Source organism: Cucumis melo, chromosome 4 (genome assembly GCF_025177605.1).
Source record: "Cucumis melo cultivar AY chromosome 4, USDA_Cmelo_AY_1.0, whole genome shotgun sequence".
Classification (NCBI taxonomy): Eukaryota; Viridiplantae; Streptophyta; class Magnoliopsida; order Cucurbitales; family Cucurbitaceae; genus Cucumis; species Cucumis melo.
The window spans coordinates 33,473,357-33,499,911 of NC_066860.1; the positions used below are offsets into that span (position 1 = coordinate 33,473,357).

At 35.4% G+C, this 26,555-nt stretch overlaps 5 protein-coding genes across 10 annotated transcripts; 4 read left to right on the plus strand and 1 right to left on the minus strand.

Annotated features, from left to right (window-relative positions):
- The first annotated feature begins 1,993 nt into the window (after nucleotides 1–1,993).
- Nucleotides 1,994–6,648, plus strand: LOC103486455 (interactor of constitutive active ROPs 3-like). 2 transcript variants are annotated; one of them, XM_051084186.1, is made up of 5 exons: nucleotides 1,994–2,273; nucleotides 3,414–3,508; nucleotides 3,976–4,250; nucleotides 4,385–4,571; nucleotides 4,680–6,648. In XM_051084186.1, the coding sequence occupies exon 5, from the start codon at nucleotides 4,833–4,835 to the stop codon at nucleotides 6,462–6,464; it is 1,632 nt and encodes a 543-aa protein (XP_050940143.1). In that variant the 5' UTR covers nucleotides 1,994–2,273; nucleotides 3,414–3,508; nucleotides 3,976–4,250; nucleotides 4,385–4,571; nucleotides 4,680–4,832; the 3' UTR covers nucleotides 6,465–6,648. The 2 variants fall into 2 exon arrangements, with proteins under 2 accessions (XP_050940143.1, XP_008442649.2); XM_008444427.3 differs by lacking the exon at nucleotides 3,976–4,250 and having other exon boundaries at nucleotides 1,996–2,273.
- A 773-nt stretch (nucleotides 6,649–7,421) lies between these two features.
- On the plus strand, nucleotides 7,422–9,084 carry LOC103486454 (40S ribosomal protein S23). Its single transcript, XM_008444426.3, has 4 exons — nucleotides 7,422–7,570; nucleotides 7,846–8,001; nucleotides 8,524–8,650; nucleotides 8,729–9,084. Exons 1-4 carry the CDS (start codon nucleotides 7,566–7,568, stop codon nucleotides 8,867–8,869), a joined length of 429 nt encoding a protein of 142 aa, XP_008442648.1. The 5' UTR covers nucleotides 7,422–7,565; the 3' UTR covers nucleotides 8,870–9,084.
- Nucleotides 9,085–10,686: 1,602 nt separating this feature from the next.
- Nucleotides 10,687–15,538, plus strand: LOC103486453 (uncharacterized). 2 transcript variants are annotated; one of them, XM_008444424.2, is made up of 8 exons: nucleotides 10,687–10,974; nucleotides 11,332–11,541; nucleotides 11,621–11,887; nucleotides 12,386–12,420; nucleotides 12,857–12,952; nucleotides 13,340–13,448; nucleotides 13,539–14,104; nucleotides 14,209–15,538. In XM_008444424.2, exons 1-8 carry the CDS (start codon nucleotides 10,851–10,853, stop codon nucleotides 14,629–14,631), a joined length of 1,830 nt encoding a protein of 609 aa, XP_008442646.2. In that variant the 5' UTR covers nucleotides 10,687–10,850; the 3' UTR covers nucleotides 14,632–15,538. The 2 variants fall into 2 exon arrangements, with proteins under 2 accessions (XP_008442646.2, XP_008442645.2); XM_008444423.2 differs by having other exon boundaries at nucleotides 10,688–10,974; nucleotides 13,331–13,448.
- Nucleotides 15,539–16,036: 498 nt separating this feature from the next.
- On the plus strand, nucleotides 16,037–23,002 carry LOC103486450 (probable DNA helicase MCM8). 4 transcript variants are annotated; one of them, XM_051084187.1, is made up of 18 exons: nucleotides 16,321–16,408; nucleotides 16,647–16,778; nucleotides 16,915–17,058; nucleotides 17,149–17,263; nucleotides 17,350–17,572; nucleotides 17,729–17,892; nucleotides 18,429–18,692; nucleotides 18,780–18,875; nucleotides 18,999–19,151; nucleotides 19,629–19,699; nucleotides 19,786–19,904; nucleotides 20,425–20,554; nucleotides 21,110–21,161; nucleotides 21,239–21,425; nucleotides 21,715–21,889; nucleotides 22,245–22,415; nucleotides 22,504–22,617; nucleotides 22,730–23,002. In XM_051084187.1, the coding sequence occupies exons 3-18, from the start codon at nucleotides 17,002–17,004 to the stop codon at nucleotides 22,775–22,777; spliced, it is 2,139 nt and encodes a 712-aa protein (XP_050940144.1). In that variant the 5' UTR covers nucleotides 16,321–16,408; nucleotides 16,647–16,778; nucleotides 16,915–17,001; the 3' UTR covers nucleotides 22,778–23,002. The 4 variants fall into 4 exon arrangements, 3 of the variants coding, with proteins under 3 accessions (XP_008442643.2, XP_008442641.2, XP_050940144.1); XR_007820443.1 differs by lacking the exon at nucleotides 16,647–16,778 and having other exon boundaries at nucleotides 16,037–16,408; nucleotides 22,515–22,617; XM_008444421.3 differs by lacking the exon at nucleotides 16,647–16,778 and having other exon boundaries at nucleotides 16,038–16,408; nucleotides 19,647–19,699.
- A 166-nt stretch (nucleotides 23,003–23,168) lies between these two features.
- On the minus strand, nucleotides 23,169–25,929 carry LOC103486452 (pentatricopeptide repeat-containing protein At3g09650, chloroplastic). Its single transcript, XM_008444422.3, has one exon. It carries the CDS (start codon nucleotides 25,619–25,621, stop codon nucleotides 23,411–23,413), a length of 2,211 nt encoding a protein of 736 aa, XP_008442644.2. The 5' UTR covers nucleotides 25,622–25,929; the 3' UTR covers nucleotides 23,169–23,410.
- Nucleotides 25,930–26,555: the final 626 nt, after the last annotated feature.

The window sequence follows — 26,555 nt, forward strand, 5'->3', positions numbered from 1 at the left end:
TTGATAACTGTCTTACTTCTAAAAAGTAAAAAGAAAATTAATTTTGTTATCTACCTTTTGCAAGCATTTTCAAAATTTAAAACAATGTTTTCAATGAAACCAAATTTAAAAAATTTCGGCCAATAGTTCAAAATGAATTAATAAAAAGATATATGAAAATATTGTTAAAAAATAATGAAAATCAACTAATACGATTTTAAAAAAAAAAGAAAAACACAAAAATTCAAATGACCATTGTTGATGACTAAATTTATCTAACGGTATTAAGAGAGGACGTCAAATTTTACATATGTAATAGATCGCTATGTTTTAAAATATACATCAATTAAATTATTGACTCACTTTACCTTAAGACACACAAACAAGTCTTTAAACAACCTGGAATTATTTACGGTTTGTTTGGATTAACTTAAAAGAAAAAATGTTTTCCAATAAATTCATTTTTTATTAAATTTAAATTTATAAAAATTATTTAAAATACGATTTATTCAAAACACTTTAATTTGTTCAAAATAATTTATTTTTTAAATTAAACACTTGAAAAATGCAATCCAAACCACCTTTAATCGTTTAGACCACTACTTCTCTAAAAATGGTTTAATGTCAATCATTGTAGCCTATCTAATTTTTTGGTTACATCCGATTTCAAAATAAAAGTTTGATAATTTATTAAACAATATTAAACTTGTAATTTGACATTTTTATGACAAACATTAATTTATGCCCATAAAAAACACAAGTAACAGCAAATGAATACAAACCAACTATTATTTAAACTTTAATTCATAAAATGTCACCTTGATACTAAATCGACATACATTTTGAAAAATGTCGATATAGCGACACATAGCTACACGTAAACAAGTAAATAAAACGAACATGTGATAGGCATCTATCGATGTTTATTACTATTACTAGTAGATATGATATACAATTTTACGATTCAAAAAATTATCTAAAATAATAATTACCCTAATTTTTTTTATTGTATTTATAAATATTTGCAATTTTCTCTGATTTCTATAAACACAAGTCTTAAAAGAACTCACACGTGTGTTGAATTTCATGGGTTACTGATTTTTAAAAGAAGACTAACATGATGTTTAAAATATTGTTTTAGTTCTTAAATTTTTTGTTTGTTTGATTGGGATAAATATATTTTCAAATATTTAATTTTGGTAAAATTAATCACATCAAATTAATCAATCACTTTTAATCAAATTAGCTAAATAACAATAACAATAACAATAATAATTTAAATACAAATACATATTAAAAATGCTAATAAAAAAATAAAAAATAAACAATAAAACTCAATACTCATTCATATATAAACTAAAATTGAAATTAAACAACTTCAATTACATAAAGTAACTTAACATTGTCTATAAAATTTATGGTTGGATATAATTATTATTTTTAGATTTCATAAATTTAAATTTAAGCCAAAATAACGAAAAAAAAAATTAAAAAGATAATAAAATATTAAAATTATTTTTATAAAATATAGTAAAATCTATCGAATTTATTTGATTTTTTTTGTTATATAGTGTAAATAGTTTTATTTTATTTATTTATTTATTGTCTCTAACAAATTGAAAAAAGACGAATTAAAGATATTACATTTAAAAATTAACGATTTTTTATTTAAAAAAAAAGAGAAATTCTTGTGGATATAAAAAGAATGGATAATATTTATAAAATATATATAAAAATATGAATAGAATAAAGAAAATTTGATAATTTTTTTGAATATTTTGTAAAGTATTTTTAAATTTTTACTATACTTGAAGATGTAAAAAGAAAGAAAAAAAATATATATATTAAAATTTAAAATTTAATTTATAAATGAAACTCATAAAACCACTAATGAACGGAGGTAAAGAAGCGCGTGAAGGGAGAAAAGAAGTGATTGGAGGGTGAAGAAGCGCGTGAAGGAAGAGCGTGGCACTAAAAAAAGGAAAAATAGAGAGTGAATAAAGAAATGCATCGTACTACTCATAGTCATATTGCGTTGCTTTTTCTTCTTCACTTACTCACTCCCACTGACATTACATAACAGACTTTTGAAGTCATAGAAAGAGAAAAACAAAACTCGGGAACTGAGCTCTAAACCCAGCTCAAGAACAACTTCAACAACAACTCACTGCAACCTCCATCCATCCATCCATCTATTTTCACCATTTCCATAAAACTAGGGTTTCTCACCTTTCAACCCATTCAGTCTCACAAAATCATCTCCACCAGCCGCAGCAAAAGATTTCCATTTTCAAGTAACTACAACACTCTGTTTTCACTTCCTCATTTTGCTTCGTCAAATGCTGTTTGTTTGAGATTAGCGTTGGTTTTCCCATTTTCTTTTACTCACTTGCTTCTTTTTGGATGTGTGTCTTTCTCTGTTTCCTGAAAGATATCTGTTTGACTTGACTATCTCGTAATGTTATGTGTTTTTGAAAATAATCGTTTGCGTTTTCCGAATGGTTTTGGTTTTTTGACGATGCGAAACTGTTGGGGTCTTGTTTATTTCTGCTAACTATTTCTTCCTGAAAGTGGAAGTGGAAGTGAATTTGGTGTTGTGTTTCTGCTTACTATTTGTTTGTATGTTGAATACTTTATATTCTCAGATCCGTGAGTTCAGTTTATTTACCCAACTGGACCGACTCTGAAAGCCATTCTTCACCATTCTCCATTTATGTTCGTTTTGCTTCTTCCTCGGACGTGTTTGTTTCTTTAATCTACTTGTTAGAGCTTTTTAGGATCCATCATTGAGTATATTGCTTTATGTTTAGCTTAACTTGATGCAAAATAGCGTTTATTGGATGGAAGCAACTTTAAGAGAGAGAAATACTGCTTTTCTCAAAATCAAATACGTTTCCAAAAGCGAGCATATGTGTTTTTCTTTTTCCATTTTTGAGTGGATCTGGAATTTACACGTTCAAATGACTGAAAATTTCCCTCTGAAAAAACTGTGCGAAATACACCTTAAACGATTCCTTTGAATGAATTTCAGGGGGCCCATTTTGGGCTAGGGTAGTGTAGTGCGTTTCAAAACAGAGCTCACTGTAGAGCAAAAAGGAGGGGCAAAAGGGAAAAAAGGAAATGGTAAAAGTCTGAAGTATGTTTTTTGCATAATGATAAATATAGACCTCTCTTTCTTACAGTTTTTTTATTCTTTCAAAAGGTTTAAGTTAAAATTATGGTATGATTTGGCTTTTGTTGGTTGTAGTGGGGTTAGTTTTTTGGAGTTTCTTTGAAGGGATTGTATTGTGTGTTGTCTTTTTTGTTAAGTTTGGTACTGATGTTGATCTATGGTAGTAAGGTTTCCATCCTTTGTAAATAATTTTTTTGTACAAACATATATTGGCTTCCCTTTTCTGTTTATTTCTCAGTCAAGATTCTCTCGGCTCTTTCAGGTACAGTGGGTCAGAGGACTCTAGAACTCAATTATTTTACCTGCTTGATTATTTTTGTAAAGGAAACACACAAGCATGCAGACACCGAAAGCAAAGTAAGATTAACGTTTAGTTTTTGAATTGCCTAGCTGTTTGCCTCCTCTGGTCGCTTAATCCGACGGGTTTTCTTTTGTTGCTTATCTTTTGGCTTTCCACTTTTTATTCTTGAGTTCTGATTGTTTTTAACTGTTATCTGTACTGTTTATGTTTTTCTTAAAGAACTAATATTGTCCAAAGAAGCAATCATGCGTGATTTAAATTTTCTAGGAGGTGTGACATATGATATTTTAGCCTCTTGGCCCTCTACATGTAAGCTATGCCAAATTGTCAATGTACTTTCTGGTGTATTTGTTGGATTGAATGACAATTCTCAGTTATGAATTTTCAAGTTGGTGATTGAAAGAAGAGGGAGGGGGAAAGAAGAAGATAAAGATGACTCATAGCATATAGGGGTACATTAATTTTGTATCTTGGAAGTGCTTGAAGTGTATGATTGAGATTGGCAATTTATGTATCATTTCAGAACTGGATGCAAATGGAATGTAGTTGACAAAGTAGTTTTATGGATGATAGTGAGGAGAGAGATTGGTGAACATTAGGCGTGTGAATGATCTTGCTTATCTATTTAATAATGAAGCATGGTGGCATGTACATCAAACGGAGAATGCAATCCAACTTAATAGTGATGATTGATTGAGATTGCCATGTTCTTAATTACAAGTCAAGCTATGCTAAACACAGTATATGCAGATGGTAAAGTATACTGTTTGTCTATCTACCGTGTCTTATCCTCCATCGGTATGTGTGTTTTTACGTTATCCTCTCTCAGGATGAAAGATTTCTTTTAGTTCATTGGCACCTAGTGTTGTAGCTAAGTAGATAAAGCTATATATTATTACCAGATCTTAAAAGTTGTTTGAATTTAACTGCAGAACTGGCTCCTCAGAAGTACCTCAAAGAAAATCCCCAAGAACACCTCGAACCGCTCGTCAACTTAAAACTCCAAGCTCAGATCCTGATTCCGTTTCCACTTCTCCACTTGCTGCTAGTAAGACACCCAAAGAGAGAAGTCCTAGGGTGGTGACTGACCGGAAATCACCACGATGTTTAGCCACTGAGGTACCTGTTTTACATTTTGTGACCAACTACAGCGATTCTATATTCTACCTACATTATATGATACCACTTTGATTTGTTAATATTAGGAATTTCTTTTTCTCATTTCAGAGTAAAGGGCATAGCAAAGTGGCTGAATTGGGATTACAGCTTTCTCAACTTCAGGAGGAACTCAAGAAAACAAGCGACCGATTGAGTACATCTGAATCACATAAAAGACAAGCCCAACAGGAGGCAGAAGAAGCAAAGAAACAACTTTCAGATATGTCTGCAAAGCTTGAACAATCCCAACAGCAGGTGCTAGAGCTCTCTGCTTCGGAGGAAGATCGTGTTCAAGAACTGCACAAAATTTCTCAGGATCGTGATCGAGCGTGGCAGTCTGAGCTTGAGGCTGTTCAAAAGCAACATTCGATGGATGCTGCTGCATTGGCCTCTGCCATTAACGAAGTTCAGAGGCTCAAGGTCCAGTTGGAGATGGTGTCTGAATCTGAGTTAACCCGAAGCAAGCTTGCTGAGTCTTCACAAACCGAGATAGATCATTTAAGAACAAAACTCTCGGAGACTCTATCCCTAGTTGAAAAACTGAAAGAGGAGCTTAGTTATTGTAGAGAATCCGAAACTCAAGCCCTTGAAGTTGCAAGGAAAAACCAAAATCAATTTGAAACAGCCAAGGCAGCTGTGGAAAAGCTCCAATCAGATGCAATCAAAGCCGTTGAGGCTTACAACTCTTTGTCCTTAGAGTTGGAGCAATCAAAAGCTCAGATTGAATCACTGGAGGGACAGATCAGAGAGAATCAGAAAGGTCTAGTAGATTCTACGAGCAATGGTTTGGTGGGTCCCCAGGAAAACAATGGGAAGGATGAAATCAATTTGATAAAAACGGAGCTCACTTCTATGAGACTAGAAGCAGATAGATCAAAATCTGCATTAGCCGCAGCTGAGACTCGGTACGAGGAGGAATATGTTCGATCAGCATTGCAAATTAGAATTGCTCACGAACTCGTGGAACAAATGAAAGTAGAGTCACGTCAGAAAGAGGCAGAATTGAAAGCAGAACTTGAGGAGGCCAGAGCAAATTTAGACCAGTTGAAAGTAGACCTTAAAGAGAAAGAAACGCAATTGTGTAGTGTTGTGGAGGAAAACAAGGAGCTCAACTCAGAGGTGAGCAGAATCATTCCAGTCGACCGGGGGTCTGAACTAGCTATGGAGCTAAAGAAGTTAGAGGCTGATATGGGGGAGTTGAAGAGCAGGCTGTTGGAAAAGGAGACAGAGTTGCATAGTACAATGGTGGAAAATGAAGCACTTAAGAAGAAGATCGAGAAGATAGATATGGAAAGGAAGTCTGAACTAGCAGTGGAGTTTAAGAAATTGGAGACTGATACGGCAGAGTTGAAGACCAGGCTCTTGGAAAAGGAGACGGAGTTGCAAAGTACAACACAAGAAAATGATGCACTTAAGATGGAAATTGAGAAGATAAAAATAGAAACAAATAAGATCAACGAAGAAGCAGTTACTATGGCAGAAACAACCAAGGCTGCAGAGCAAGAAGCACTGATGAAACTCAAGCATGCAACAGAAGAGGCAGATAACAGCAACAGAAGAGTGGCCCGAGTTGCCGAGCAGTTAGATGCTGCACAGGCTGCTAACTCTGAAATGGAGGCTGAGTTGAGGAGGTTAAAAGTGCAAGCAGACCAGTGGAGGAAAGCAGCTGAGGCAGCCGCTGCAATACTCTCAACTGGAAACAATGGGAAGATTGTTGATAGAATAGTATCTTTGGATAACAATTATCCTCTGGGCTCACCGTACTCGGAAGATCTCGACGATGAGTCGCCAAAGAAGAAGAATGGAAATATGTTGAAGAAGATTGGAGTTTTGTGGAAGAAAAACCAGAAGTAAACTGAATAAACTACTGAAGAATATTGTATGAATGTCTGTTAGTAGGATGTTTTATTGTTCTCTTCTTTTCTGGCTTTTACTTTCCCCATTGCCATTTGGCTTGTTTTATGTTTGAAGACTTCTGTAATATGTATTTTATGCCGTGGCTACAAATGGGCAATGTATAACTCTACTTTTCAATGTCTTTGTCTATCTTTTGCAGTGCTCGTGGAAAAGATAAATTTGTGCTAATGGGTAAATCTTTGTTCACCCCTATGATGAGAAGAAAAGTGATTTTAAATTAAATTATACTTGGTAATAATACCAATTAAAATTATTATTAGTACTGTAATTATAATTAAATTCGATTTAAGCCTTGATTAGAAAGTCTAAAATATATATCATATATGTGAACAAAATTTAGAAGGATTGGTATTTTAAAGAACTCTACTTAGTTCGAAATCTCATCCAATAAGTTTAAGGTAGAGTAGTTGGCTCTTGACAAGAGATGATTTGATATTAATTTTATAAAAAACTCAAATTAAATCAATAATATTTTGATTCAACGGATAATGTTTTTCAATCACAATCAAGGCAAGAATACAAAGTGGTGTTTATTGAGGATAAGTTTTGTATTGCTAACTTTGTTAATATTATGTATTTTTGTTATTCTCTAACGGAGTATAGCCATATTATTGTGACTTTATATCTTTTTATGAATGTCATTGGTCTAATTTTCACGTTTGTAGAAGTTTGATGTCCTAAATTTTATATTAGAGTAATAAATTAGATTTGGTTAGATAAGGGTTCAAAAGAAGAGATATCTTGCATCGTAATATATAAATAATATCATATTTGAGTTGTTTTACAAAAATAATAGGCTATATTTCAAAAGTTCATATGTGACAATTTTCCAAAAGAAAAGAGAAGAAAAGACGTAAGACCTAAATTCTGAATTTTATTTCCGGCCCAAAATCTTTAATGGGCCGAAATCAAACACGTTCTCCACCATATATTATCAAGTTTTCGTTGTTGGCAGTCCTTTCTTGAAGACTAGGGTTTTGGTGCAGCTCCTCCCTCTCAACTTTCGAAGCCCTCGCCGAAACCGTTCTCTCTGCAAACATGGGGTGAGATATTTATCCTAACTTCCACGTAAAGGAAAGGGTAGAAGGAGGGAATGATTCTTAGAATTTTTTCCCTCATTTTAGTTTAACTGTCCTAAGTATTCATCTAGTTTGCAATTACCAATAGATTTCTCTAATGTACTAGTTTTTGGATGGTTTTAGAACTCTGTAATGGTGAATAAGGTTTCTAGATGAATTGGATTGTGGTTTTTTTTAATCTGTTTTTTTTATTGCTTTTGATTGATTAATGGTTGTTGTTATTACTTAATCCAAAACAGGAAAACAAGAGGTATGGGAGCTGGGCGCAAGCTGAAGTCCCACCGTAGAAGGCAAAGGTGGGCTGACAAAGCTTACAAGAAATCTCACCTTGGCAATGAATGGAAGAAGCCATTTGCCGGTTCTTCTCATGCCAAAGGCATCGTCTTGGAAAAGATGTAAGATTGCAAGCAAACTGTTTTCTCCTTCAGATTTCAAGCTTAGCTTTTGTTATTTCGGATTTTTTTTTCAATTGGGATTTGCAAGCATAAATTAGAATGTGTAATTTTGTCATAATAAATTAAGTCGAACCATGTATGTGAGTCACCTGATTTATTTTAGCGTTGGTAAATTATGTTTTAGGAGTTATTTTGAAAGGGTTAAGAATAACTTTTTTCAAGTTCAAAAATCACTCTTAAATATGTGGAAATCATGTGAAATCAATTTATTGTTTAATATTAGACTTTCAAGTCATCAAAATTGATTTCGATTGATTATTAACATGTTTCAAAATTATTTTAGCTGTTTTAGTATCACTCTCAAACATGGCTTTACCCAACATTACAAGTAATTGTCACTCAACTTGATTTAATTTTGTTAGTAACTTCAGAATTTATTGAGTTCTAAACTGCATTCTGAGTTTTTCTTTGCCATGTTTGAATGTTTTGTATCTAAATGGGCAATTGCTGATCTGATTTCAGAGGTATTGAGGCTAAGCAGCCAAATTCTGCCATTAGAAAGTGTGCCAGGGTTCAACTCATCAAAAATGGAAAGAAGATTGCCGCATTCGTGCCCAATGATGGTTGCTTGAACTACATTGAAGAAAATGTAAGTTGGCTACCCCCCCTCCTCTTCTGCAAAATAATACGAGGGAATTTGTAACTGATATGAAAACTATGATTGCAGGACGAAGTGTTGATTGCCGGATTTGGTCGTAAAGGACATGCCGTCGGAGATATTCCTGGTGTTCGATTCAAGGTTGTGAAGGTGTCAGGTGTGTCTCTCCTCGCTCTTTTCAAGGAGAAGAAGGAGAAGCCAAGGTCTTAAGTTTGCTTGGCAGAGTTCATCATCTTCTTACAGTTTTCTATCGATAATTTTAGAGTATTTTTGAGTTCTTGATTATTGGGTTGTTTTGGACTATATGTAGTTATTGCCTCCCTCCTCGCTGTCTTATTTTTGAAATCGTTTGATCGAGTTCCTTCCATTTTGATCTGAAAACTTTGTCTTGTTTATTAAGAGATATCAACAACCATGTTTTTGAACGAGTTCTTTCATAGTACTTTCATTCCCAGGCTAGAAGTACTCTTTTAAGAAGTTATAATTTGATTTAGGCGGATGCAGAATTAATTTTTTTTTTAATTTTGAAAGGTTCAGGTTTGATTCGAGAAAAAAATGTTTTTTTTTTCAATAAGTAATTTCTTATTTAAACGCTTTTTATGAAACCTATTATGTTTTTACGATTTCTCACACTTAGTTTAAATGTGTTCATTTAGCTTATTTCAAAAGTAGCATGAGATGCTTTTTTCATTTGATATTTTCATTTCAGAAGAAAAATTAGATAGATATTAATATGGATTATGAAGTTATGATGTATGATTGATAGATTACTTATTGAGTACCAGTCAATCTATGGCCTATGGTCATTCTCGTTGAGATGTATATAATTGTGCGAACTCAGCTTCAATGGTCAGTTACAAGTAATTTTTACTTGAAAAAAAGGACAAGTTGCTATGATCCCATTAATTTGACGAATCAATTCTAATTTATAAGTTTGTTATAAATTTAATTAACCTCTTGAATAATAAGTACTTTATAATGCAGCAACACCTTATTAGTTATAAGAATTATTCTACAACATTTCATAACTATAATATTATCAGTTGTAACCTAATTTTCAAAATGATGTTGAGTTTCTATTAATAGAGATGCTTGTGAACATAAATAAATATTTAAAATATTAACAAAAATGTTAAAGTCTAATCATGTTACAAATATTTGAATAGTAACTTCAGACTTTGACATAATTGTAACTTCTTAACATTGTTGTTATATGTTTAATTATTAAAATTATTGTTAAATATTACTTATTACAATTATTTTTATAATAAATACGTAATTTATTGTTTAATTTTTATATTTTGATTTTCGATAGTTATTAGGTTTTAAGTTCGGATTGACGCTAGAAAAAAAAAATCAATTTTTTATAAAAAACTTTTTGCATAAAAAATATATTTATTTTTTTTTAGAGTGTTTCAAGATTATTTCGAATGATCGTGAAACATTTTGATTTTCTTAAATGATTTATTTTAAAAAAAAAAGACATTTGAAAGGTTTCGCAAACAAACAAATTGATCTTGAACCATATTAAACTATAATACTCAAATATGGTTTCGTCTATTAATATGTTTATACGTCAGATCACAGAAATATTAATATCTATAGTATAGGGAGCAATGTACCTCAATTTAAAAGGTTGTTGGTGGGTGATATTCTAATAATCTCATAACTGAAGGCCTATCTTGCAATTTTTCTTTCCTAATTTTATCATGTAAAATATAATCAATTATTATATTTGAATATGCTTCATTTTTATACACCATCACATTCAAATTTAGTTAACCTAATTTCAATCAATATCTAGATCACTCGTTGCAATGTTTTTTTCCAAAAGAAATTAGTATCTATGGGTATAGATTACTATTTTTTGGTATAAATGATTTATACATTGTTTTTTTTTTTTAAAAAAAATTAATAAAACATTTCATTTATTAAACTTTAAAATAAATTAATTTTGGAGAGGCTGAAATAGAAAGAAGTTCAAAATAAAAGGGCGTAAATGATCTTTTTAGTTTCTAATTTTAAACCGCCATTTCCACCGATTTCAAACAAATAAATTAAAATATCAGAACCCTCCTTTTCCCTCTCCAAAACCTCCCGTCCCTTTCTCTCCACCTTCGGATTTTCGAAATCCTTCAATCCGATTCCGACAGATCATCATCTCTTTCGCGATTCATCCAGATCGATCTTCATGGACGCCGTAGGTACTGATACCGATCGCCGTTTTTGCCGTCTCAGCCTCATCGATTTCGCCTCCGAGGACGATTTTCTCCTCCCTTCTCCTTCTTGCGACCTCCACGACGTCAATTCTTTAGGTCTGTTCCGGAAATTATTCATTTTAGTACAGTTCTATTTATTGCGTTGCTAATCCTATTTTTGCTGATAATCTGTGTTTTTGCCGTATGTTCTATGTATCGAGCTGCTTGAGTTGGATTTCTGTTGTGTGGTTTCTGTTTTTCTTGGATTTTCGATTTTCTCTTTACCACTCAAATGTTGCTTTAATTTTTGTTTTTGGTTGATATTAATCTTTTTTACTTAGTTACGCGTCGTTCATCTGCGGCAGTTTTATATTGATTTTCTTGGCTTTAAGAACTGGAAGATTTGCTTAATGTCTGGGAAACTCGAAGTTTTGATGATTGTCTTGGACCTTTTTTTTATGTGCTTATGTGTAGACATTACAAATGAGGACGATGAACATGATAAAATCAGACAATCAGAGGCCATAGATTGTAGCAGAATACAGGAGAGAACAGATGCGTTCGAGCAGAGAGAGGATAAAGCTCAATTACTCCCATCTTCGGAACCGGAAGGGATCAGAAGAAATGGAAAATATAATTTGCGTAAGAGTTTAGCATGGGATAGCGCTTTCTTCACCAGTGCAGGTATTGTCTTATTTGCGTTTGTAATATGATTTTAATTTTGTTCTCTATACCTCTACTGTTCCAACGTCTTGTGTTTCAGGGTTTTTGGATCCTGAGGAGTTAACTAGCATGATTGCACCGGTAGGCAGAAATGAAAAACGTGTGTTACCCATAATTTCAGAAGATGTTCAGAAGTCTTCAGATTCAATATCTACATTGGAAAGTGAAATTATGCCACTAGAAAGCATTGAGGGCAATTTATTCGAAGATGTAAGGGCTTCAATTCAAAAATCTAGTAGAATAGTTGGAAAGGCTAATTCCAGGACGAAAGTTGAATCCGGGCGACAGGAAGCACGAAAACCGCCATGTGAGCTACTTTCTTTTTTCTAAAAAATATTGGTTTAGTGATAACTAATTGAGCTTTGTTTATGTTATTTAGATAAAATCAATAAATAAGAGCCTGTTCAAAAAAGGCCAGCTTCATAACGGGAATAGTACTATAACTTTTGTATGGTTCTCATTGAAGAACCAGTTTTTCTTTTCAAAACATGAAGCTCTTTACGTGCTATAGAATCGCAACCTTCTATTTATTGGATAATTAGATTGAAAGATTCTTGTGGGACAGTAGAGTACAGATCACAGAACATAAATATTATCTTCTTTATACTTTCCACCTTGACTGTTCTGCAACGGCAAGAGAGATCATTTTCTTCTTCTCCATGCAAATCTGTATGTTTCAAATTTCGTAGGAGTTTGCCATTAACTCTGCAGGAGAACTGTGGGTTTAGCTAGACTTTATGAATCTTTTATATTATCTTTTTATATCTCACTATAACTCAATCTAACATTACTGCATTATTTTCAGCTGCAGGAAGGCTTGATCTTACTTCACAAAATAAGGCAAGTAAATAATTTTGCATCCTCTTAGTGTTTCATAGGTGTAAATAACTTTTTGGTCAATAGAACTTTCGTACCTATTTTGCTTTGTTCTTTATATTTTCAACATGTTCTATTTTGATGCTTGATTTTTCATAAAAGTTATCTTCAATCCTTGTTACTAAGTTTCTTGTTCACTTGTCCTTAGATATGGTATCATAGATTCATACTCTATTATATATATAGGTGGTGGTAAAAACATGGTCTTGAAATTTTTGTTAAGGGTATTGGGAAGTTCTGTGACTAAGGACAAAAGAAGATTTTTATACAAGTCTGGGGATCAAAATAGAACATTTGGAAGTATATAAATCAAAATGGAATAAGAGTTAAAATACCCTAAAGTTAGATTTAAACTTTTTTTGTACATTTGAACTCATAATGTTACTGTGTAACACTTCAGATGAAGGACAGTTCTGCATCCAGTAAGCTACCTGATGCGTTGCAAGGACCTGGAAGAACTATGAAGCAGAATTCTTCTCAACCGCGCGGTGGACAGGTAGTGTTAAGTTTATAAGCCTTAGTGTTTTTTCTGATTTTGTAGAATTCAAATATCTTCTGTGGCTATTAAGTATTATCCCACAGCAATGGCATCTTCATCAACGGACCACCAGCAATATTATAAATTTATATCTGGTCTTTTTGACTCGATGCATTTTATTTTTTTCATATGATATTAAGGTCAAAGTCCATTGCTTTTGTTATATTGTACCACTGATGCCCATGTAATGCAAGTGTATAACATAGAATTCTGTGACGAGGGACTAGCATATGCCTGTCTTAGAGCCATCTCATTTTTTTTGTTGACCATTTTCTACTCATTTGTCCCACATTTTTTTGATGCTTCTGAAAAAAGAAAGTGTTCTTACTTTTGAAGCAATTGAAGGCAGTCGGCAGGCTTCCTTCCAGCTCATTATCATCAAAGAGGCCTTCCCTTGGCCATAATCCTACAGCCACTGCAAAGGATGGTACTATAAGTGGTACAAGACCTGCAGGTGATTAGAACTTTAATTTAGTTATATATATATTCTTTGAAACGGGTTGCAAATATATACCCATTCTGTTCTTTTTCACGCAAATTACAGATAGGCGGGATTCAGTTAGTCTTAGAACTACTGCACATAGGCCTACTCGAATTTCAACTTCAGCTAAAAGTGGCCAAAAGACTTCCTCCGACGTTTCTACAAGTTCATCTGACAAGGTTGGTAAATCTTCCTCCAAAGATGTGAGGAAGAAAACAGAGTGTAAGGCTTTACCTTCCTCGGGTGTCCAAAAAACACCATCACGAGTTGCATCAAAGGTCACGAGTCCTTTTGGGAAATCACGTCTCTCTTCTAAGTTTGCTTCAGGAATATCACCTGCTAGCTCTATTAGTGAGTGGTCAACGGAGTCATCGTCAAATTCCACTCTTGAACTACGATCAAATAGCCCAAGAGTTAGCCTTCGCTCACTTTCAAGCAAAAGAATCTCTACGGACAGTGAAGCTTCTCATGATGGAAGAAACCATCCTGTTGGACCGCATACTCAGACTACTGGTTTGCTGTCTCAATCAGTAAAGAAAGCTTCCTCGCAATCTTCTATACTCCCTCCCGCTTCAACGAAGCCTTCGGGCCTTCGATTGCCGTCTCCTAAAATCGGATACTTTGATGGGGTAAGTTTTGAGTTTTATTATATTTTATACGATCCGGTATCTTAGTTTGGGATTTTTTTTAAAGTCATCCTAAGCAAGGGAACCAAAATTTGACTGTATTTCAGAGTAAAACATCTAGCCCGAAATCTAATCTGGCTGTACCTGGTGGCACGACTAAGATTGGAGCTGGAAATGTCAGCACAAATGGAGGCGAAAGTAAGATCAAGCCCTCAAAGCTCCAACCTGCTAGATTGTTGCCCAAGAGCGCAACTCGTGCTAATATTCATCCTACCATGAATTTGAAATCTCATAAATCTTCTGCAACTAAGATGTCGAAAACAAATGCACTCGACCAAAAAGTCAAGGAGCTTCATCGTGAAGGATCAAATACCGATTTGCATGGTTCAGATGCATGTGCAGAAAGTAAGGATATTTCTGGAGCTACGAGGGAGGAATTGACCAAAGAAAATGAATCTTTCAGTAATGCAAACGAAACGGTGGCAACTAACTCCCAGGGAGAACCTAACAATACATCACCGGACTTCTAGACCTAATGTTGATGGTATGGTTATTGGTTCCATCTCAGAGAAGTGATCGGTGAATGTGGTGAGAGAATTTGTTTGAGAGAGGGTTCAATGAGTGGAAAGAAGAAGGCAACTTTATGCTTGCAGAAGGTAAGTCAGAATCATAAATTTGGTTGTCATCGGTTCTCGAAAAGAGTTTATTAACTGTCAATGAGGATTCTCGGCTTGTGAAATATCAGATAATGTTCAAAGGAAGTCTCCCACTTTCTTGTCAAAACTCACAAGTTTCATTATCTCACTGCTTCATCTAACTTTGATATCTGCTGTTGACATTAATATCCTCTCTAACCAAGGCCTATTTGGAATGATGTCAAGTGCTTAAAATGGTGTTCTAACCATAACAGAAAGCACTTGAAAAGCTATTCCAAATAAATCCCAAGGATGCTTTTTCCCGGCTGCAGCCTCAAATGTGGATCACTAATGGCCCCATCTTTGCCCATCTAAGCAAGACCATTCCGGGAACAGCCAATTCTAATGGCTTTTTGGGTTTTTTCTGATGGAATGCGAAGGTCTATTGTGCTGCAGCTGACCATCTGATACCAATTACATGGAGGCATTGCTAATCAGTGAGCTAACTTGGTATCGCCGACCTTGTCATGTTTGTGGTGCTTGTGAGCTTCGTGGTATGAGACCCTTTGGAGATCGAAGAGATGTTTGACGACTTTGATTTTGCACCATTCAGAATTCGGAAATGGTTGGCATGTTTTACCTCTTTTTGTTCGTGAATAGTATTGTGAATGTTCCTTTTTTAACCATTTTGCTGTACTGCAATGAAAATTTTATTGTAGTAATTTTGGATCCATTTTATTATGGATTTTTTAACCCAATTAAATATGGATTTAGTAACAAAAAAACATATTATGATAACAAATCTAAATTAAACACTATTAATTTTTTAAGGAGAGTTTAATATCTCTATTGTTTCTTTACCATACCATGATATCAGTTTAAAATAATTTAAATAAAACTAATATGCCACTCAGTTGTTTTTACCACGAAGACGAGGTTCTTATTTTTGAAATAAAGTGAATGTCATTGTTGAGCATGGGCTATGTTTGAATCAATTAAAGTAAAAGTGTTATTTAAAATGTGATTTTTATTTTGACTCGTTTGATAAAACTTGTACGCTATATTTTACATACATAATTATATTTCAAGTTACTAAATGTACCGTGTAATGTGACTATATTTTTGGATTATCAAAGTCGTGAAATATAGGTATATAGTACTTGTGAAGTTGACAATGAAGAGAAATCCTAGTGTTATTAAAACTATAGATTATTTATACCGGAGGGTATTTGCCATTTTGCTGACGTAGCCTTAATTTTGATAACTGGCTACATACTGATCACAATTTTCCAAAGGAACAAACAATAGGCCTCAGAATTGGCCCATGAAATTAGCCTCTTGTTTGAACTGGACCTTTATATTTGTGCTTTAGCCCAATAGCACTCTTGACGTGGGCCGATGGTCGGCCCAGTTCACCATCTAGAATAAAATGCTGCCATCTATATTTCCCGCCAAAATTGGATGAACGCTTTGTTGAGATGAAAATGTCCGGAGATCAAGCGGAGTGAACGTAGGCATGGAGCAAGCGTTTTCAGACTTCAACATTGCTGGAGATATCTTGGATTTGTACTTCCCCCGAACTGTCTTCACTGTCGAAAATGGATGGCTCAACCTCATTTCTCAGCTCAGTTTCTTTTTTTCTTCTCCGGCAGGTCGACATCTCTCTTCACAGGTAATTCTTTCTCTCTCGTTAGAATTGGTTTTTCAAAATTTTCTTTCTTTTTTGGCTTTCTATGTGATAAAATTTGACTAAACTCGTTGGCGCCGGGCTTCGAGTGTTCGAAATATGACCTTGCATCAAGGTTTGGATGTAGGTAGGTAGTTCCTTCAAGGTCGCTTTTAGTCTGAGCGGTACAGGGACTTAATTGTATTTAATGGACGTCTCTGTACCCTTTTCCTATATACAATAGGGACTAGAAATTCCTTGTTTCTAGGTTGGAAGAATTGATTTAACTATCGGTAATCCACATCCACTGCTAACGTACTTGCAACGAATCGAAGTTCGAACTTCTGGACACGAAAAGTTATGTAAATATTTTCAGGTAGTTTGGATTCGTTTCATATTCAGTATCCATCTTCGTTTTATCATTTATAAGCGAAAACATTCCAATCAATGCCCCTCTCACTTTTTCTTAACATCACGTGGAGGAGGGAACTGATGTTCAATTGTTTTAACAGGCTGTCGATGATGGTCGTGGTATATTTATTTTGTCAATTGACTTTCAACAATTCCGGAAGATTTGGGATCAACATGATTTTTACATAATGTTAGAGGAAAATCCTAAAGTTGCTCTCAAATGTATGAGTGCTGCAATTCATCAGGTCAAAAACAAATTATTACGAGAATTTCGTTCTTCTCTGTCTATTCTAACATACTTTCAGGGTTTGATGCTTAACTCGTATTTGAAGCAGGTAATGAGGACCAAGTGGGTGCATAATTTAGAAGATGTAGCAAAAATTCTAGTCCGATTGCACAACTATTCAGAATCTATGCTTGCTTTGAAGAATTTGAAGGCGGCATATATTGGTAATTATTAGCTTCTGACAAATTTATTATCAAGTCTAAAGTTCACTGTTAAGTAAATGATGTAGGCTTATTTTGGGATGTGACAGACAAGCTTGTATCAGTGCGTGGTACTGTTGTTAAAGTTAGCACTGTCAAACCCTTGGTGGTGCAAATGAGCTTTGATTGTGCAAAGTGCAAAAGCCATATCACACGCAGCTTTCCTGATGGTAAGTTTTCACCTCCATCGTTTTGTGAGTTGGATGGGTGCAAAAGCAAAACATTCAATCCCATTCGATCGACGGCTGAAGCAATCGACTTTCAAAAAATACGGTAACTTCTAACGCTGAGTATACTCTTCTTAGTTTTACCGCCAACTCCTCGAAAAAAAGAATCTATTTTATTAACTATTTCTTCTTGCGTGCCCATGGGGATACATAATCTTCCCTTCTACTGCGAATGTGGAATATTTTTTAAAAATCTTTCCAGATTGCAAGAACTCACTAAACCTGATGATCATGAAGAAGGCAGGGTGCCTCGAACTGTCGAATGTGAACTGACTGAAGATCTAGTTGACGCATGCATCCCTGGAGATGTTGTCACTGTTACTGGAATTATAAGAGTAATTAATAATTACATGGATATTGGAGGAGGTACAATATTTCTTTCAATTCTTGTGTAGTTTTCAATATTTCCCATGAGTGGTAAAAGTCGATAGGTCAGATGTTTTTTTACCCACAGTTTGTGTCTAAACCTCTCACGCCGCAAGTACATACTTCAACATCATTTTCATCAAGAATTTCATAATACAAGCAGAAATAAATTTCGATTCGTATGTTTTTATTTTGTTCCAAAGTCGTAGGATGTTGGCTAATGTTGGTTTTAATTGATTTTCTTCTCTAAGGGGGAGACCATATTAATGTTACATCAGCAATTCCATGACTTTCTCGTCATTCGTCACATCAGTTTCAATGACGGAAATCAGACACCAACACATCAATAAGTAGTGCGATAGCTAACACTGTCCTTTTGATAATAGCAATTCATAGGGCTAAAATTAGTTTAACTTCGTTTTGAAGTCTAATAATTTGTTAGTACACTATGATAATTGTAAACGGTGTTCATGTCGTGGATTTCTAATTACCGTTCTTACCAGTACAATTAAGAGTAACTTTTCATATGTTTTCAGGAAAATCGAAGAGCAAGAACCAAGGATTTTACTATTTGTATCTGGAGGCTGTTTCAATAAAAAATTCCAAGTCACAGTCTACACCTGAGGATTTGCAAGATTCTAACTCTAATGCAAGAGCAACTGAGTTGCTTGATTTATTCTCATTCTCCCCAAGAGATTTAGAATTTATTGTGAAATTCTCTGGGGAATATGGTTCGGATGTCTTTCGTCAAATACTGCAATCCATTTGTCCTTCCATCTATGGACATGAACTTGTTAAAGGTAACATTTTATAGAAGTACAAAAATGCTGTTTGTCTTCATTTTCTTCTGCTAACTATATTTTGTGGATCAACTTGAATCTAAAAAGCGGGAATAACACTAGCACTGTTTGGTGGTGTGCGAAAGCATTCAAAAGACCAGAATAAAGTTCCTGTCAGAGGGGATATTCATGTCATAGTAGTTGGTATACTTCTAATGTCCCTCCCTTTCCATGCTCACTTCTTGATTTTGATATGTATTTTGAAAAGTGTGCTGTATGGTAAATACATTATAGATAATAGATAACTTTTCATTGTCAATTTCTTAGGTGATCCTGGACTTGGCAAAAGTCAACTACTGCAAGCTGCTGCAGCTATTTCTCCACGTGGTATATATGTTTGTGGTAATGCAACAACCAAGGCCGGCCTAACTGTAGCTGTTGTGAGGGATTCCATGACAAATGACTATGCTTTTGAGGCTGGTATGTCTTTCTTAAGCACTGCGACGATATCTCCTATTTGAAACCCAAAAATTAGTTTTTATAATGGTCTGATTCTCTGCCTTTTTAATCGTGGAAACAAAATATGGTGGCTGCTTGATGATTTTGAAAGTCATTCATAGATTTTTGTTTTTATTCCTTGACTAGCAAGCACCGAATAAATCCTGACATTCAGAAACCTGGTAATGCTCATTGATTTTAACTAATTGCATATATAGATTTCACAGTTGATAAAGAAGTTGAAGGACATTGGCTCTTATCTTTCTATGTTCAACAATAGAAGTACATTAGTTGATTGAAGAGCGTTTTATATGAATGATCAAGTCTGGGATTATCTCTTCTTGAGCTTCTATAATCGTAATCTGGGTCTAACGGTGCTTAAATGCTTCTATGTTGCAAATGCATTATAATAAATATATTGTTTTCCCCTTGAGTGATGATAATTGATACTTTCCATAGGGGCTATGGTACTTGCAGATGGTGGATTATGTTGTATAGATGAGTTCGATAAAATGTCTGCAGAACATCAGGTGTTTTGACCTGAAACCTGAATTTTTCACTTGAATTTTTAGTTTCCTTTTTCATGGCTACATTTTCTTACATTAGATTATTGCAGGCCCTTCTGGAAGCCATGGAACAACAATGTGTATCAATTGCAAAAGCCGGACTGGTAGCAAGTCTATCAGCTCGCACTTCTATTTTAGCTGCAGCTAACCCTGTTGGTGGTCATTACAAGTAAATTTTTGTTGTTTTACTACAAGTAAATTTAGTTGAACAGTAATGTATCTGTTTCAGTAATTTTCTCTCTGGTCTATTCAATTTTGTGATTGATAAAACATTTTTTTAATGGAACATCTAAAACGTCAAGTATGGTTTTTTTTCTTAAAATTTTTTTATGAAACATCTTTCATCTTCATGGTTAAGTAGTTCTCGCACAGTCCTTCCTCTTCAAAATAGCAATTTCATCGTTTCCGAGATTGATTTTTATAGAGAAACTGTTCTTATTCCTCGAGAAATATATATATGATAAGGACTATTGCAGTGAAAAAGGAAAAGTATCATAATGAATAATGATGGTGCCTATGCCTATAAATTGTGATTGTTTCTCTATTATCCTCCTCCTTGTTGTATAATATATTTGACTATTTACTTTTTATTAATAAAGAAGCTTGTCTCCTTTTAAAGAAAAATAAAACGTGATTGTTTCTCTTGTTTTACCGGTGCAATGCATTAATTCTCGAAATAAAACTTGCAGCCGGGCAAAAACTGTGAATGAAAACTTGAAGATGAGTGCCGCTCTTCTCTCGAGATTTGACTTAGTTTTTATATTGCTTGATAAACCTGACGAATTTCTGGATAAGAGAGTCTCGGAGCACATCATGTCGGTAAGTTCATACCTCTGCTATTTGTGTATATGATGCTACGACCACCTCTCTCGTACCCTGTCTAATTTGGTTGGAACCTATAACCAGTGAAAACTTACTACTGGCAAGATCTATAAGAGGATGCGAAAACATTATAATCATGAGTTATCTTTACTGTTGGGGTAAACATAAAAGAAATATTATGAGTAATGCATGGCGACTCGTTCGATCAGATATGAATAAGATATTTGAGTTGATGGCAATGTGCTTTAAGAAATTACGGCCTAATGCTCAGAAAGTAGTAAAGGAGTTAGAGGAAATGGTTGAAGTCATGGTGGACACCTATCTAAAATTTAATATTCAATGAGCTATCTTGCCAACAAGATATAGTTAGATTAAGAGTTGGTCACATGAAAATGACATGATCCTGCATGAATATGAAAAAAGAAAAAAAGGAAAGATCTTTCATATTCTGGAATCAACTGCAAGATTTGTTCCACAAACAACTAATTCTTTTGAGTTCGCTCAATTAGTAATTTGTGATTGTAGGACGTGATGGAATTCTTTTTCTTGTAGCTTCATGCTGGATGTGGGGAACGTGCCTCTGCAGCAAAAAGACTACGTAAAGGTATTCATCCTATTTCTCATCTGTTCCTTTCTTTTACACTTAATTGTCCACTGAGAAAGGAGTTTCTACCGAACCAGATATATCTCCTTTGGCTTTAAAGAATGTAGCAATGGAGAATGATGGAAAAGTAGATGCTGGTTCAAAACGCGAGTCTTTAGTTTCAAGACTGAGATTGGACAAAGCAAAAGATGGAGATTTTGTACCATTACCTGGCCAACTTCTTCGCAAATATATAGCCTATGCAAGAACTTTTGTGTTCCCCAGGTAAACACGTGCTCTCTCTAGTATTTTACTTGATGTTAAAACAACTAGCGGAAACGTGGAGAAGTATTCATCAGTATTTTGAATTGATCATGACATACAGAGAGCTCCATTTACTGAGGCAATAGCCAACTAACTCCACCTAATCCCTTAACTAACTAGTAATGGCTATACATTTTAGAACTCAATGCAACAGACCAACTCTTTATAGATGCAAATTTGCACTTGTGAATCGTGCAAGCCTCATTACTCGAAATCTATCCAAACCCCCATCTTTCCATTTTGGAATTAGGATGTCAAAGCCCGCAGCAGACATCTTGCAGAGATTTTACTTACAACTGCGTGACCAGAATACATCAGCGGATGGTACACCGATAACAGCAAGGCAACTGGAAAGTTTGGTGAGGCTGGCAGAAGCTCGAGCACGAGTAGACCTCAGGGAAGAAATTACAGTAGAAGATGCAATGGTTAGTTATGGAACGATATAGCCAAATTTTAATTACCAAAATAGTTTTTGGAAACTAGGCTCATTTATTAGTGACTTATTGTTTAGTTTTGCACCGTGTTAAAATTTTTACTTTTTTTCAAAGAAGAATGGGGGGAAGAAATTAAAAACATTCTTTTGTAGCTCTAGCTTCTGGTCTCTAGGTTAGAATTCCCATGTTGTACATTGAGAACTTAATTGTACTAATTGATAAGCTAATTTTTTAATAACCAAATTGTGGTCAGATCGTATGATTTCACATGAAAATTAAGAGCTTCTGTTCTACTACCTTTCGAGTTTTTACGTGCTAATTTCATTGTGGGTCACTAACTTTGCAGGATGTGGTTGAAATAATGAAGGAATCCCTGTACGATAAGTATGTAGATGAGCATGGGGTCCTGGATTTTGGTCGAAGTGGGGGAATGAGTCAACAGAAAGAAGCCAAACGATTTCTGGGTGCACTCAACAAGCAATCTGAGTTGCAGCAGAAAGACTGTTTTTCTATCTCGGTATGCTTCTGTCATTTACTCTTGTCGCGGATAAGTCATCACATTCGGCTCTACCTATCCACATGTCCACTTATGCTATGTCCTGTAGGAAATATATAGCTTGGCAGATAAGATTGGTCTACGAGTACCTGACATCGATACCTTCATAGAAAATCTCAATAGTGTTGGATATCTGCTTAAGAAGGGGCCAAAGACATACCAGGTATTGTACAGTGTGGAGTTCTCTTAGCAGACAAAACCAATAAACAACACAACTATGTATTAACTAGTTATTATTCAATCTTTGAACTAACCCAAACATCTTTTTATAATAGGTGCTGTCCTCATCGTACACCAGTCAATCAACAAGGTCAAGAGGGTAAAACTGGGCGACATTGAAGGTTAAACTTTCTTTGACTCTATTTTTTCTCCTGCAATGTCTCCAGGCTAGAGATGGCTCTTCCACTATGCCAAACATGTATTATTCGTTGAAGCCGAAATAATTGCATAGTATAGTCCAATGAATGAAATTGTTAAATGATACCAAAAGCCAAAAGGAAGCCGTTTGTTCATAATTATCAATTTAACCAGAATGGCATTTTCGTGCACACATTGTCTCTCACGTCTCAAGAATCCCCTTTAGATAAAATTTCAATTGAAATATAGGTCATATATTTAAATTAGGTCACAAATTGTTAAAGAGTCAAAGAGTTGCCCATAAGTTTGGAATGTACATGAACTAATTTACGCTATAGACACCCACTGGCACATATATACATTAGAAGAACTTTCTTTCTTTAGCATTATGCAGTTCAATGTATTTATCTTCCCTCAGAATTTTTTTACAAAATCAAATATGCACTATAATTTTTTTTTGAACACTTTTTCGTATTTTCTTTTCCACCTTATCTTCTATTGGAGTCCTTGACAACATACTATTACAGACTACAGTGACGTACCAAACGGTTGAGGTAGAAGACAGTGAATGAGAAATCAGTTGAAGTGATCAGCCAGCCTTAATAATCACGATCTAAGGGCTCCCATCTCCACTCACTCCCGTAATAAGAATTGGGTAATCCCAACCAAAACTTGAAAGCCTCGGCTGCTCTCTTTTTCTCAATCCTTCTGTCCTGTCTGGCCTTTGATGCATGTTTACTGGTAAACATCCTAGAATGCATTTCCACGTAAATTCTACTGTATTTTGTCTTGTTGGGCGGTATTCCATTCTCTTCCATACAAGCCACGATTTCTAAAGCCTTCCTAAAGAAAGCTGCCCTGACACATATATCAGCTAGAGTATCCAATAGCCCTTCATCAGGTTTTAAGGGAGGGGGAGAGAAAGAATCAGACTTATACCCTCTCTTCACAGCACATCTCTCCTTTACTTCATTCCATAGCAAAAGAGCCTCACCCGGTTTTCTAGCTAAAGAAATTCCATTGGCGAGACTGCCGTATGTAGAAACATCAGGGAAAAAACCGTTCTCTTTCATTTTTTGAATTAATTGCTTTGCTTCTTCTATCAATCCTAGTCTACAATACCCTTCAATCAACATATTCCAGGCCACAATATCCACTTTCACTCTAGGATCATTCAGCATTTCATCAAATACCTTCCTCGCTAGCTTTGGTTGACCCGACTGAGCGAAAGCTTTCATCAGAGTGGTATAACTAACCTTTGTGGGGGCTATTCCTTTCGATCGCATCTCATTAAAGAAGCCAAGAGCTCCTGCACTATCATCGACCAGTATGCTTCCGTCGATCATGATGTTATAAGAAACCACATCAGGTTCAATGCCTGCTCCATCAACCATCTCTTTAAGCAGCTCCTTGGCCTTGTCCATCTGAAGCAACCGGCAATAACCCTTTAGGAGAATGTTGTAGGTAATTCGATTTGCCGGACATCCAATTCTTGTCATTTCAGCTAGCACTTGACGGGCTCGGTCCATCGACCCTGCCTTAACTAGAGCTGAAACTACAGTAGTATAGGATACATGATCAGGATGACTGGATCTATCACCTTGGTTGCGCATTGCCTCGAGCATTCGTATTGTATCAGCTACTCGGCCCTCATTCATATACCCTTTCATCAGAGTCGTATAAATTCTCGAGTTAGGAGAATAAACTTTTGGTAACAATGGTGGCTCTGAATCAATTTCTTCATTCAAATTAGGAAGCAACTTCTTGAATACCTCATCTTCATCTTCATCCAAATCTTCCATATCTTCAATCTCATCCAAAATACCATCCCTGAGAATCCTACAAATATCTCTTTTCCCTTCCCTCATTGCTTGAACTACCTTCTCCGCCGTTTCCAAATCTCCAAATCCGACATAAGCCGCCACAACAGAATGCAAAGTCGTCATACACATCGGAATATCCTTTGCAAGAATCGTCTCCAACACATACACAATTAGATCCTTCCTATTGGCTCTAGCGCAGAGCTTGATCATGACATTGTAAGTCAAAACATCAGGCTCCGCACCAAATTCTTCCATTTCCTCAAACAACTGCAGAAACTTCTCGTAGGCACCCATGTTGGCGCAGGCATTGAGCACACCGTTATACGCCGCCGTGTCCGGCCGCGAATCGGCCGTTATAGTGGGATCTGCAAACCGGCGGAGACGCTGAGTCACTAAACTGAATAGCTTGATTGCTTCTGCAGGGCCATCATCCGGCGAAGCGGCGAGGCGGCTAACAACGGCGCTCCATGCTTTTACGTGGGGAAGGTAACCCGAACGAAGCATGGACTTAATGACAGAACAGGCGTAAAGAGTGTGTCCAGCCTTGGCAGCGGCGACGGCAAGGAGACCGAGGGAATTGGCATCGAGACGGTGGAGCTGGTTGTCGTTGCGGAGGCGCGTGAGTATAGACTGAGCTCGAGTGAGGCTAGATGGAGTGTTTTGGTAAGAAAGTTGAGAAACTAAACGGCTTAGACAAGTAGGGCTTGGCAGATTATTACATTGTGTATAAGCAATCCAAGCCTCATCCGTTTTCCTCTGGCGTAGCAATAATAAGAGTCTCTGTTCTAAGGAACTGGACGACGAATCGGACAGGAGAGAGAGATCGGTGGAGCTTGTTTGACGAGCGGTGCTGTGCACCAGGAAGGGGCGGACGGTCGCAGTGCTGGCGGTGGAGGTGGTGGTGTTGGTGGTGAAGAGTGGTAAAGAGGGCCCAAGGGGAAAGGTTAAAGGAAGGTGTGCGTTAAGGTTGGCAGTGAAGATGAGCATGGGGACGGTTGGGACGGCGACCGCGAATGCGGGAAGTTCATGGCTGCTCCATGAATGGAGTTTGTGGAAGATTGAGGAGGATTTATGTGAAAAGTGGGAAAGAGAAAAGGGAATGGGGGGTTTTAGAGAAGAGATAATGGGAGTGAGGACATGAGAGAGAGTTTGTTGGGTGTGGAATTTGGACACACTACGTTGAGCGTGTGTTGTCCTCAACCTCACGTCCCTACTCCATGACCAGATATTATTTTCAAACTTCTCTTTTTTACAATTACACTATCAATAAATATCTATTCAACTTCATTCCTTTTCTTTACTCTTTTTCTATCTAATTTCCATTTTAAACCCTATTCCTATTTATTATTCTTCTTCTTCCTTTTTCTTTTTTTTTTTTGAAAAAATCATGAGGTTTTCTTTCACTTGGAAAGCGCCAAAAAAGTGAAAGTATATTTGAAGTTTCAAACATTAATATAACCAAAATTTTATACATTGAAATTAGTTTTTAGTTGTAGAATAACAAGTGGTTGAACATTCAATTCAAGGTTAATTATTTGCATTCTCTATCATTTACTTCATTTTTTTCTTTCTTATCCTATCAGCGAAAAATTACCAGAGTTGACAAAAACAAGTTGTACCCCTACTGATAGTTTCATTTTAAGTCCATACATATATTTGTTTTCAGTACACCCTAGCCAAGATTGACCACTGATGTTTTGATATAAATATATACAAGTCACCTTATATTTAAACTTTCAGTTCCTTTCTCTATTTCTTTCGAAGAATTTTACTTTAATTCATAAATAATCGGTGTGAAAACGTAATGTTTACCATTTTAAAAGATGGTATAAAAATATTCGTGTATAGGACAATTAGTAAAATTAAAGACAGGAATTTGTTTTCATCATTTTCCCACAAATGAAGTTTATAATTTGAGAAC